General features: G+C 44.9%; 1 protein-coding gene across 4 annotated transcripts; it reads right to left on the bottom strand.

Moving 5' to 3' along the window:
* Positions 1-3444: 3444 nt before the first annotated feature.
* Positions 3445-13218, bottom strand: ppp1r10 (protein phosphatase 1, regulatory subunit 10). Of its 4 annotated transcripts, none has more exons than XM_037473385.2 (19): positions 13198-13218; positions 11513-13028; positions 9781-9889; positions 9594-9680; positions 9001-9136; positions 8854-8905; positions 8679-8768; positions 8454-8582; positions 8052-8157; positions 7821-7924; positions 7587-7720; positions 7199-7358; positions 6972-7115; positions 6152-6398; positions 5917-5992; positions 5618-5836; positions 5406-5523; positions 4927-5307; positions 3445-4417 (listed from the first exon to the last, which is right to left on the bottom strand). In XM_037473385.2, the coding sequence occupies exons 2-19, from the start codon at positions 11628-11630 to the stop codon at positions 4266-4268; spliced, it is 2562 nt and encodes an 853-aa protein (XP_037329282.2). In that variant the 5' UTR covers positions 11631-13028; positions 13198-13218; the 3' UTR covers positions 3445-4265. The 4 variants fall into 4 exon arrangements, with proteins under 4 accessions (XP_037329282.2, XP_037329285.2, XP_037329283.2 ...); XM_037473388.2 differs by having other exon boundaries at positions 12664-13028; XM_037473386.2 differs by having other exon boundaries at positions 12748-13028.
* Positions 13219-13639: the final 421 nt, after the last annotated feature.

The following is a 13639-nucleotide window of genomic DNA, read 5'->3' as shown; positions in this document are numbered from 1 at the left end:
TCTTGCCACTGAAAATTGTGCATTCTTACGGTCCTGCTTAGTCTCATGAAGTGCGGCCTTGGTCTTATAGTTGATACTTGTCTGTTTGTCACAAAAGTAGAATGAAGATATCCAGGATAAGTGAAAAAGTACATCTTGACTTAGTGTGACCCGCTCGTCGCGGCTTAATCGGTTGCCGAGCTGAGAAGGAGGAGCTAAGTCGATTCAGGTGGACATAGCTGGGATAAGTGCACCAGACTTCAACCTAGCTGAGGAATTGGCCCTTGTTTTAAACCAAGGAAGGCCTGTGATGGAAGGGATTCAGGGAGGGACAACTCCTGACTCTGTTCCACCTGCACAAACTGCCCTCTTCATACTTGGTACATTTTACTGCACATTAAACCCAATCACACATTTATATAGGCATATGGGAAATCCTCTTTAATGTAACACATTCTTCTGTGGCCATGAAGGTAATAAATATGTGTGCCAAGGACTTCAGTGCCAAACACACACTTCTGACAGAACGGCAAATAGTGCCTTTATTTACAGTTTTGGCATAAAAAAACATGCAGTTTGCAAAAAAGCGCAGTGCCATACAGAGCATCGGTGGGATGGTGAGAGCATGGCTTCGCGCTGCGGTGCAGTCTGCACAAAGAACTGATTCCATCTCCAGTAAATATATCTCTCCTGAAGGTACTCGTCGCGAAAAGCAAAAGGATCTAATCTGTCCCTGAACACCCTCTAATGTCTGAAAGCACGTCTCAATATCAGAGCTTCTTCATCCAACACGTGGTTTAGAAATGGGCATCATGGGACAGGAAGAAACACCGGTGAATGGCACTTTATATATTACCCTCATTACGTTTACAATTGTTCACTCCTGACTGTGCAGTTTTGCCCACCAGCTGTTTTTCTCATCTTGTCCTCATGGAAAGCCTTGAAGCTTTCCTCCTTTAGCTTTACTGCCCCCTGCTGATTTATGTGAGCTTCTGCCAAGTTTGTCAATGTGTTGCTGCTTTGTTGCTCATATCTTTTTGCAAATTTGTATGTCTTGTACTGCAAGCGTATGTGATTGGCTGCACATTCATGCCCAGCTCCTCCCTCGTGAATTCCTTTCTACTCCAAGGCATCATCACATGGCTCCCTCCTGGCTTCATCTGATGGTCGAATCTGAAATCCCTCACTGACCTGACCGATCCCTGTTCACTTAATACTGCAGTACATCCAATGATCACCCCTTTAGCTTAAAGCGTTATCATGTAAACATAACATAGCATCTATAATAACATCACATTTCATCACATTTTAATCATTGTGTTTAACCCAGCTCTATATGGTCCGAAATCAGAATGTTTGCCTCACTCGGCTGTCTTGCATCCTTTGCTCATCTAATACCTGACAGGAGAAAGTTGGGAGAGCTTAGCTTCCACGATAGGATGTTAATGTGTACATTATTTACATGACTATGAATTATTATTGACAATAATGCTTTCACTTCATCTAACATACAAATATAATATCTACTATCTAAAATCACACAAACTACAATTCTCCACTAAACATTACAACATGTAATATATTTCCCACCACGAGCTGTGCACTTCTTCTTAAATCCCTAACAGGAAGCATCAGTACCAGGCAATTAATTTGTTTTCAGTCCACCCACAGCTTTCTATTTCTATTTCAGGAATCAGGAATCAGGTCTCAATTACTGGTTAGTGTCCCTCAAAAAGTTCTAATGTGGCCATGGTCAGCAGCTAGGGGTTGGTGTTCCTGAAAGATTTTTCATTCTACTTGGCCTCACAAACTATTTATAGCCGTACCCCTTATCTTATGGATTGCCTTGCCTGCTTGTGGTTTTTCAGTCTTTTTGCCAGTTTATTATTTGGTTCAGGTCCCGCCTCATATTAGGATTGTGAAAGAAATCTGGTTTGCTTTTTTATCTCTGTGGTTGTGAGATTACCTATGTTGCCTCTAATTTCTTTAATGTCGGGTGGTGAAAGAATACTTACTAACTGGTGTTCAAACTGTCGGAAAAATTCAAATAAGGTTCAGTGTGAGTGGACAGAAGGTTTGTCACCTCTTGATCGGAGACATTCCTGAAATAAACAGATCAGTTTGAATAATTCAATCAATTCCAACAATTCAGGATAAGGACAGTATCCAATCTCATGTTGTAAAGTGTTCTCTCCCATTTCCTCCAATCATAAATGACAACTGTTGCTATCTTACCCTTTGATCAGTGGGAGCTGATCCAGCCCCCACCGATGAAACCCTTCGATGGGGAGAGAAAAGGAAGAAACCATAAAGAGAAAAACGTTTAATTCATACAATAGATGGACAATAGATCACACAAATGATTCAAATATTGCGTTGATGTGCATTCATGTTTACAGTAAAAGTAATGGGACTAATAATAGTGTTAGAAGCGGTAGGTGCCAGCAGGGCCATGGCAAGAGATAGGACCAGATATAACCATGATCAATGGGAACCTGCCAGGTGCTGAAGCACAAAAGCTCCAGCGTGCCCAGGTTCACTTGATCCAGCCCAAAGAGGAACGTTTTAAGCTTTATCTTAAATAAACTGACTGAGTCTGCCCCCCCGGACTGAAAGTGGAAGCAGCTTCCACAAAAGAGGAGCTTGATAACTGAAGGCTCTGGCCCCCATCCCACTTTTTAAAACTCTAGGAACCACAAGTAGCCCAGCCTCAACGGAGCGCAGATGCCTTGTAGGGCAATACAGTGTAACAAGCTCTTTAAGATAAGACGGTGCCTCACGAGCAAGTGCCTTATAAGTGAGGAGAAGTACCTTAAATTCTATTCTTGATTTAACAGGAAGCCAGTGCAGAGAAGTTAATACAGGAGTTATATGATCCCATTTCTTAGTTCTTGTTGATACACGTGCTGCAACATTCTGAATCAGCTGGAGAGGTTTAAGCGATTTACAAGAGCAGCCTGATAACAAAGAATTACAGTAATCCAGTCTAGAAGTAACACATGCATGAACTAGTTTTTCTGCACCACTTTGAGACAAGAAGTTCCTTATTTTTGATATATTACGTAGATGAATAAAGGCAGTCCTTGACGTCTTTATATGAGAGTTGAAGGACATATGCTGGTGGATACCTGAGAAATTCCATGCAGAGAAATGGGATCACGTGACACTGACTTCGAAGGCGCTCTGGGACTCTGGATAACTTCCCCACAGGATGAACCCGGAGGACCAGCATCAGCTTCAGAGCCCCGTCCTGGAGAGGCTCTGTACTGTAAGTGGTTACAAGTCCCTCCCTTCAGTCATTCGGAATGTTTGAGTGAAACCTGGGCAAACAACTTCAAGCCTTGTGAAATAGCAGTCAGGTGTGACCTGGACCTGTGAAATGTCCGCGATGGATCATGAAGTGGTGTGTGAGCAGATGTCAAGTGTACCCATAATAATTCCCCACCATCAATTAAACACAGCGCATCTATGTTTAGACATTTATTCAATACACTGTGTACAAAATAATTCAACAGAAAATATGACTGAGCATGAATGTGCAGTTTGTATTCTTACAAACATTTCATACTGACAAAAACTGAACCCACCTTAAAAAAAGGGCCAACATTCTGATGATCACATGAAAATAAAATAAAAAAACAACAACCAATAGATTATCACAGTCCCACAAGAGACACAAAGGTCATCGTTTTCACAGAAAACAAGTCATATGGCTGACCCCCCCCAACTCCTCAGGTTTCAGACGGACTACAGATGACTGTGACAGACCCACGGCATGTCACACACTTCATATGGTGACACCCAGCTGTGGCTTGTTCTTCATCACCTCTTCACATTCAGTAGCAGCAGCTGGAAGAACCCTGTCTGAACACCATGACCTTTGTCTTCAGGTCCACCTTCAGCACGTCATGGCCGTGTTGGCCTTCTGGTTCATTAAGTGCTTCCTAAATGTTTCTGTCACTTGCCTGACTTTCATGAAGGGGCCCCACTGAAGGGAATATGATACACGTACAGAGGACGACAACCGCAACGCACAACAGATTCGGTGGTGTGGAGAGCTCTGTGCCGGGTCGGAGACGTCCACTTGCTGAGGCAGCAGCTACTAGCAGCAGCTCGGACAGTGGTCCAGGGTCAAGATTAAAAATGATCCCAATAAAAACACAGTGGCATGGCTCTCCTCTCAGGCGAGCTCAGCTAGCTGCTTTAGGCCGGTGTCCAGGAAGGTGACATGGAACCACGCAGGGTTGGATCACAGCTCGGAAGTGTTCCGCTCGGCAGCAGGGCCCCTAGTGTCCGTGCTGTGGGTGCGGGTTGTTAGCGGGGTGGTTGGGTGGGAGCGGGGGTCCGTTTACTCCAGGATGGTAGAAAGCACAGTTACTCTCGTACCTGCAGCTTCCCTTCATCATGAAGTGACGACACACGGGCCTCTTGGACATGTCTGACAGGAGGAGATGGAGCAGAGTTACAATCACACACCTGCAAACCCATAAGGAGTGAAAAAGCTAAATGATGCGTTACTGTAATGGACGCGGCGAGTTTACGTATGCACAACTCTTTTTCAGACATGTGGGTCTCCTCTCTGACTGCAGCTCAAACACTAGTTGGAGTGAAAGGATGCCGTAGAGATCTCCTGATTGGTTAAGGCTCGTCACATCAAAGCGAATATCTCAGCATGACCTTTTGTCCTTGTCTGACTGCAGTCTCAGAATTGCTGGCCTAATGAATATCTGTCATTATATCTAATGACGCCATCTCCCTAATACCATTAGCGCTTCATTGGAAGATAGGAAATGGAATGTAACAATCACAAGTCGCTTTTCTTTGGTTGAGTTTCTTGAGTTGTTGTTACTTCTTTAAATCTACATAGTGGAAGCTGCCAAGTTTTCCCTTTATCACTGTGACTTAATTCCAACAGCAGACCCTTTCTAAGGCCCGTGTCCCACATACCATTCATATTGTTGTGTCCTCCTCTGGGCCCCCCTCGTCCTCTGCCCCTGAAGCCCGGCTCTCCTCCTCCTCCTCCTCTGCCCCGTCCTCCTCGGTGGAAGTGGCCCCCTCTATGGGGCCCTCCTCTCATGGAATCATCTCCCCAGTAGTTGCCATTGTCCCCTCGGCCCTGGCCCGGGGGCGGCCCCATCATGCGCGGGCCTCCGCCGCTGTTGAAAGGCGGGCCGTGGTTGTGAGGGGGTGGAGGGTGGTTGAAGCGAGGACCACCAGGTGGGTTGTTGGGTGGGTAGCCGCCGTTCATGGGCATCTGCATGTGCATGTTCATGTTCATATTGTTCATATTGTTCATGCCGGGACCGTGACCCAGTAGACCAGGGTTGACTAGAGGGAAAGACAAGCAGGTTGCATAAGAATGTGGAACAGGACCTCCACAGGGGGGGCTATGATGCTACGACTCAGGAAGGAGACATGGGGTATACCTGGTGGAGGTCCACCCTGGTTCTGGGTCTGCTGAAGAGAGCCCAGTAGCTGTTTGATCTTGTCTGAGAAGTTCGGCTGCTTGATCAAGTCTTCAGTCGACTGGTTACCAGAAGCACCCTGTGGACAGAGAGCGGCAGGTCAGCGTCACACGCTCACATACGTCACAGTGAATCTGCTGAGCTCTGATGATCCAAAATGTGTGAATATGTACCATGATGGATGAGAGCAGCTCCTGCACGTTGACAGTGGGAGCCACAGGGTTGCTGACTGTGGGTGTGGCCTGTGGGCTGCGAGAGGTGTTGCTCAGGTTGCCCATGAGGTTGGCCAGCACCGGGGGCAGCTTGGAGCTCTCGTTCAGGGCCAAAGCGGAGCCGTGCTGAGACGCCGTGTCCATGGGCTCAACATATCCGTCCTCCTGCGTGGTGGAGTCCTACATGGACAAAATGTGTTCATTGGAAGGAAGCGATAGGAAGGCAAATGGTGTGCAGTGCGTGTTGTGAATGTACTAACCTCGTCCAGAGGGATGAGACGGGGCGGCATGGGCTCGTAAGGCTCCGGGTCTGGTTCATGTGGACTATCGGGCACACTAGTAACAAGACAATTTGGAAAATCATTAGCATACATTTGAGAGCATTTTCTGTGGAGAATTCAGAGTAAAAGGAACATTGAAAAGGTGTTCCCCTTCAGGCCTTTATCTACTTTCTATTTTCCACCCTGCTCTAAAAACAGCAGGCTCAAGCCTCACCTCTCTTTGGTGAGGAAGATCTCCTGCAGGATGCCCATCTCACGGTCTCTCTGGGTGAGTTTCTCTGTGCTGTTGGCACCAGTGATAACCAGGCTGCCGGTCAGCGTCAGGGGCCTTGGGGGGGTCCAGGGGACCCTTTCTTCCATGGTGTCATGAGAGAGCCGGCGGGACATCTCAAACGTCTGCCTGTCCATCATCAGCTCTCGTTTGGCAGCCTCACCAAAGTCCTTGATCTTGTTGACGTTAACTGTGAATGAAGTGCAATCAGATGAGTCATGAGATGGGTTGGTTAATCGACATCAGGTGTCCTATTGGTGGACACAGCGCCCCGTCAGCAACAACGTCAGTGTTCTCAGATCGGCAGACGTGGGTTGAGGATCAACTACACTTTACCTAAACCCTCACAATGCTATTGAAATAATTCAGGACGTTTTACCGTCATTCTTATACACGATATGCGATCAGTACATTTTGGATATTTTGACATTGTACTTCAATAAAGTGACTAACAGACACTTCAGTGAGGCCATGACGCGCTTAGGCTGAGTTCTGTGTGAAGGTAAAGTGTATCATGATGTGTTCACACTGTTGGTGATCCATAAATCCAGTTGGACATGTTTTCATCACAATGTTAAGAAATATTAGGGAGGGACCTAGAACCTGTTTACAAAACCTCTCAGTTGGACCTCAAAGTTCTATCTGCTCGCTTCTCTCTGGTGTGCCGATCCCGTGTTGAATCCGGACCGTGATACGTAATAAACCTCGAGCTGTAGGAAAGCGATAGCTGGAAGTCTCAGAGGAGTGAAGACATTTGCCTTACCTCTCTCTGTCTCATCCAGATCAAAGTAGAAGTAGTGTTTGAGCTGCTCCTCTTCGGCCCAGTGAACGGTCTTCTTCTTCTTGCCTTTCTTGGTCAAGCTCTCTTCTTCTCCCCGTGGTTCTGCCAGAGCGTTGGGCTTCTCGCCTACAAAGAAAAGGGACCACGTCAGGAGATGGACAATTGTCAATGAACTTCACTAAGATCATCATCATCAAAAAGGACCATACCGTTGTCAGAGACCTCGGCCTCCTCAGAGGGAACAGGGGTCCCAGGCCGCTCCGGCTCCTGGTTTTCATCAGCAAGAGTAATGCAAGCAGATGTTTCTGGAGATGACGGTTTTGTAGAAGATGAAGAATACGAAGAGGGTTTGCTGTCAAATGGACTTCCCTGCAAACAAAAGAGTATTGGAACTTATCTTGACTGCAAAAAGATAGTTAACAGCTTAAAGTTCTTGGAGTCTGACTTTCCTATTTCTTCACTTCACTGTGGAATGTTTGGTTCAAATTCAAACTACATTTATTCTGAGGGCAATATATTTTCAAGTCAAATTTTCGGAGCCTTCTTTTGATGAACAATGTCCAGAATACCTGCTGTCAGAATGTGATGGGTGCGTACCTTGTTAGACGTGGGGGAGACGGCCTTGGTATTGGTATTGGGGGTAGGGCCAGCACCAGATTTCTTCTTCTTAATCTTAATCCCAGGCACTGGAGCAGAGTTCAGAGCATCCAGGAACCCTGTGCACTCCATTGCTGAGAGCAGAGAACATCACACACACCACCACCATCATAATCATCATCATCGTCATCATCTTACAGGCATTTCAAATAGGACCGTGGGTTTCAAACATACGTTGTGCTGGAATGATCTTCACTTTGATCTCTTTGGCAGAGTTAGAGGGGGTGTTCAAAGGCTTGTATTTTTTCTCTAGAGGTGGAGCATCTGCTGGACCAAAGCTATTGAAGGAAAAGGGACACAAAAGGAAAGATTGAAGCATTGGCCAACAGGGGGCAGTCCTGAGCCAGTGGTATGAATGCACCCCAGGACGGTGCTGTATTATCAGAGACAGAGAGGGTCCTGTACCATGGCCTCTTGAGGACTGGAGGCTTGATGTTGTACTTGTCGCCCAGCTGCGGGGCGGTGGGCGTCTTCTTTGCAGGCGCCATGCTGGGAGTGTCCATCTCCAACCCTACACAACAAAGAACATATCCATTATTTACACAGAGAAGATGTAAATGACAGCCCCCAGGTGCAAACAAGTCAGTCTTCAGGCTGCTAGTGGACAATAACAGATGCCATTTGGACAAATTTGATCCAGGTGAGTTTGTGGCAACCTAAAGTGGGACATCGTCTCTCCTCTTCTTCCCCCCGCTTTGAGCCATGAAATCAGGCATACTACTATTTACATATATTACACATTCAGCATTGTACAGGAGCAAATTTGAATATGATCAGATGTGACATTCAGGGCCGGGTTCTGCTTACCAATGGAACGAATCTTTGCGTGGCTCGGTGCATGAGCTTTAGGTTTCTCCTTCTTCTTCTCCTCATCTCCACTCTTCTCCTTAACGTCACGCACCAGAACCTTGCCCTCCTCTTTCTTCTTTTTCTTTTCTGAAGGAGAGATGGAGCGTGTCACTATGTGTTGCAGGTAGTAACAGTGCAGGCCTCGGAAAGGCCTGGGAAACTGACAGAATGAGGGGTGCTTACCAGCAGGAGAGCTCGCGCTGCTCGACACACTCTGGGAGCGGATTGTAGCCATCCAACCCTCCACAAGGACAGACGCCAACTTCCTCAGCTCTAAAAGTAAGACACCAGTACATGAGCGGGATGCACATTTTCTCTTTATACAAGTATTTCCTGTTTGAAATACAAGCTCACAAACCTTCAGTGTCCGCACTCTTGCTCAGCTGCTTTACCAGCTTGGCTGTGTTGTTCTGGAAGCACATTGAGGCAAAGACATGTCAGACACTACAGTGAGTCTTCTAGTGGTGGATGGAGCAGTGTTGTGGCGGATGGACAGAGACAGTACCTGTTTGAGGTGGTCCACTTTGAGAGGCAACTTTTGCAGTGTGAGCAGGATGAGTTGCAATAGGGGGGTGTTGTTGGTGGTTTTCGAGTAGGTGAGCCAGGCGTTGAGCATCTTGTAGCCACCAACTCTGATAAACCTGGATGGAGGAGAAAACAGTTAAGAACAATAAAGGATGCAAATATTCACCGGTCCAAAGACAAATGGAAGCATGCTAATAACAGATTAGGTTCAGAAACTGTTGCCATTATGTTACTGTGTCTCCCTTGTCTCTGATCCTGGTGGATAATCATTGGCGAGGTGACTTTCTCACGGCAGAATGTTTAATGTGGAATTGATTCTGAATAAAATACCTAATGAAGAATAAACAACATTTTTCTGTGGTAACCATTCATTGCTGGTTTGTTTTCAGTTATGTTCTCTGCATTGCTTAACACTCATTCTTTTAGAACTACATTCAAAGTAAATGTAGGTTAGTTTATTTCAGTATAATTTACTGAAATTAATTAATTTGACATGAAAGCAAAGAAACCGAGCAAGTTGAGTTCTTAGAATTCAATACAATATACAGCATATGAAGTAAGAGTAAAGCCCACCTGTTCAAAACATCATGGGATTTGGTCTGCAGCAAGATGCTCAGGTACATACATCTACTGACCATCTTGGTAGAAGCTTTCATAAGGCTGCATGAAAAACAAAAGCACAAGTATGAAGATATATTTCATGGTGAGTGCATTCAAGAAGGGAAAAGTCCAAAGGTTGGGCCTCCTCTCAGTTCTTCACCTGTACACCTTTGGGACCCCCTCCAGACTGCGAAGCTCTCCATCTTTCCCCAGCAGAGGCTCCACACTCTTCAGAATCTCTCTGGGGTCCACCGGTCCCCCTGCCATGTCTGAAACACACAGCGCAAACAATGAGTGCACACGCCAACAGCACATGTATGTTGGACATCTTCTGTTATGGACAGCAAATAGTTGGAATTTGGTATTCAGGTGCTGTTTAGTGGGGACTGTTTGCCTGCCAGAGATAGAAAGGAGCTTTAGGAACTAGGAATTTACAGCTCAGATCCGTTTTGTTTCTACAATATCCTTCCAAACCCTTCACTGGGGACACAATCAAACCGAAACAGTATAAGACTGACACCTCAACACTGTACAGCCTACACACCCCACTGTGGATCCCCTCACTTCTGTCCCTCTGTGGGTCCACCAACATCAAAGTCAAAAGACCTCACTCAGGAGATCAGCACCACCAGCTAGCCAGCAAGGTGTCATCACATGAGGATCTGAGGTGGCACACAGAGTGGCTCAGGCGCTACTCATCAGCAGCACAATATAAAGCAAAGGAAAAGAGAGGCCATGTCTGCAACAATCTGGCTGACCTGCTCACATACACAACACAACGCTCTGACATACAGTGCAGGAGGATTTCCTTTCGCTGTCTTATTCTTGAGATGTTCGGAGGCTTTCAGGGCTGACGTGACATCAGTGGATGTCGGTGTCCACGCTATGAGACGTTGATTTCAGGACAAGACGTTTACACTGACAGGACCTTCACTTTCCCCGTCAGGCTACAAGCAGCAGCCACTCAGAAACGAAACTGCATGTTATTAACTGATCAACAAAATGCTGCCTATTCACCACAAATCAACATGTTATATTTACTTTTTATTTAATTGAATAGTTTCCCCAATATTTATTTAAATAAATTATTAATATAAATGCAATAGCTATAACCACTTTTTTTTTTTTTTTTTTTACAAATAAATGCATTATATCCATTTGTACTAGAGACAAAAGGAAAGGTCAAAGTCTTGTTGGATCGAGAATAACCACTGGCATGAATTTTAAAAAGAAAATTTACCGGTAATGATGTATCAGATTTTTAATGCCACATGTCTCTCCCAATAATTCACATTAAAAAAAATTGAAACTAGGAGAGTGGTAAGAGAATCAACAGTTAATTGAAAATCTACAAATTCCATGCGGTATCTGATGAAAATAGTTAAAAATCACATTAAAGCATAGAAAAGATGTCTCTGCATGAAGTATGAAATAATTGGAATTGCCAAGCTAAATACTCAGGTGGTATCTGTTCCAGTTGAGGTACACATGAGGCCTGGGGAGCTTCACAACTACAAAGACATTGATGGCGCAACATCACATGGCAACGGTCTGACCTGTCGGTAATGTGACTGTAAGACAAAACCATTTCATAATAGTAAATAATAATAAGTACCTGTTAACTTAAAGTCCAATGTGATCCAAACACAGACAGCTAGTGCTAAATCAACAGGCCCCTATGAATGCATTTACTATTACAGGTTACAAGAAACTACCAATGAAAAGGTCTTATGAATAACCTCTGAAGTAAGGCAGTAGTTGCATCTTTTATGCATGCACACAATTTTGCAGGTTGATGGTAGAACTGTTTTAACTCAAGAGCAGAACCTGCTATTCTGGAGGAAATCAATTCATTGGGAATGGCATAAAGTAATGAATCAGTTAAGTCTTACCCGGATAACTGTTGTGGTAGAAGTTATATATAGTCTCAGACCGCCACAATACTGCAAATAACCCACTTCCTGTAAATGTCACAATCAATACACAATAGACAAAATCAGTAAAGATCATGGCCCTAAATAAGGGGTTTGAAATGCATTATTGGTGCGCTGCCATAATGTGTGTTACTACATATATCACTGGTACATTGTGGAAAACAATTAGTACTATACTCAAATGACCATGCCTTCAGATAGAATGTCATTTACTGACATTTTGTTTGTGTACCAACGGGGCATATTCATCGAGGTGTTAAGGAGTATTTCAAATAATAACGTCAAAATATTCTTCTATACGGGCAGTTGTGAACTGACAGTCTGTGGTCCTCCCGGGAAGAGGGGCGGGAGCTGGAGCCGCGTGCCAATCAGATCCCGCCCTCCGCCAACCGCGTCGCGTGCTAATGAGAACCCGCCCTCCGTCACCCACTTCATGGCGGCCGAGCCAAACAACACCGCGCGAGCAACAATGGCTCCCAGCGCACTGAGGAACACCAGTCAGCAAGCATCGCACATTTACCGAACCACAACCGCGTGGCAGTCTACTTTTCGGCTGGACGGTTTAGTGAAAACTCCCAAATATTGCTCCGAGTACACGGCGCAGACCCCGCAGCTGTCCGACGACGAAAGGCAAACCTCCACCATTTTGACCATCCCGACTGTTTGTGTTTCGAAAGAGCACTTCGCTTGAGTCATCCTGCAATCTTTATCCACAGATTGCCGAGTACGTGATGCGGGCTTTCTGGAAGTCCCTGTGCTGTAATTATCGATATTTCAATATACACAGTGCTTCACAAAATCTGTCCACAATCCTCACGCTAATGCAATCTTTATGTATAGACTGCGGTGTTTGGTCGTTCCGTGGAGCAGAGCCTATAAAACGAATCTGGCAGGCAAAAAAAGTCCAACTTCATGAATTAGTTTGTTCAGTGCCTACGGCAATCTTTATGAATAGATTGCTTATGGATAATTTCCGAATTAACTGACTAACTTGAATTTATCCAACTCGTCCACTCAGTCTCACACACAAAGAAACGGAGCCTTGTGCCTCCGTCCACCTTCCTGTGTGAGCTCATACTATAACATTGAAAAGAAGCAAGCTAACTCACGGTGCCGGCTAGCCAGCTACCGCTAACCAGCCCGTCGTCGACGACGACCATTTTAACTTGATTTAACTTCAAAAATCAACTTACTATTAAAACTACAGATCCTCAGCTTCACGGGTGTATTAGAGTGTGCTTCTCAGGCACTTATATCTCTTATTTCATCAATTTTATATTATTAACCCTTCATGGTTTTAATATCAACTGAAATACTTCTTAAGGGTGGGGCTGAAAGCTAGCCTTTCCTTCGGGAACAAACTGGAGGCAAAAATAGTAATCAAATGTCCATTACTTGAAGAAAAAAATATGAATTTGAGTAGAGTTGTTCAAAAGTCCTCGACGTGTCAGTCTTCAGCAAAGCGAACTCATACCTGCAAAACACACAAAAAGACACATTTTACTTTAGAGCCGATGGGATTCCTTCGTCTGCCGTTATATCGGATGTCATTTGGTTGTTCTTGCAGTTATTCCGTAGGAACTTCACATTTAGACTGACAAAATGTTGAAAATAAGTCTCGCTGTCTTTCTGACTTCACTTACCTTCGACCAAATCCAGGAATGAGTCCGAGGAGGAGGGACTTGGGCTTTATACTCAGTGACGATTTTTACGTCACGGGCAACGGTTTTTCCGTTTCGACTGAGACAAAATGGTGGATGGCCGACCTCCAATACTCCTATCAAGGGCGTAATGGCGTACCACACAGTTTGGAAGCTATTATTTGAAAATACTCCTAATATTTACCTTGAACACAGTGTACATCTGTATGACACATTAGACAGTAAACACGCCAAGCAATGTCTTTGATCTGGCGGGATTGTAGTTATTATCTTATATATAAATGTAGTTAACACGATCGTTTTAAAATGGCGACCTGTTTGTCTTTCAGGCGGTTTCTTCGTCACTATGGTTGCGACGAAAATAATTTATCGATCATCAAACCTCCATCAAAAAACTCAAATTCCGCTGTCACAATATGGTTCA

The sequence above is a fragment of the Pungitius pungitius genome, chromosome 17 (assembly GCF_949316345.1).
Source record: "Pungitius pungitius chromosome 17, fPunPun2.1, whole genome shotgun sequence".
In the NCBI taxonomy this organism is placed as follows: Eukaryota; Metazoa; Chordata; class Actinopteri; order Perciformes; family Gasterosteidae; genus Pungitius; species Pungitius pungitius.
This window is presented reverse-complemented; position numbering and strand designations above follow the sequence as displayed.

Bases quoted from the DNA above. Each gene is read 5' to 3' on its own strand.
- ppp1r10 (XM_037473385.2), bottom strand. From the start codon at position 11,630: ATGATCTTTACTGATTTTGTCTATTGTGTATTGATTGTGACATTTACA. The intron at 8,158-8,453 runs GTAAGCAGAACC...TTTGTTGTGTAG, and splicing joins CGCAAAGATTCGTTCCATTG to GGTTGGAGATGGACACTCCC. The intron at 5,993-6,151 runs GTGAGGCTTGAG...TCTTGTTACTAG, and splicing joins ATCTTCCTCACCAAAGAGAG to TGTGCCCGATAGTCCACATG.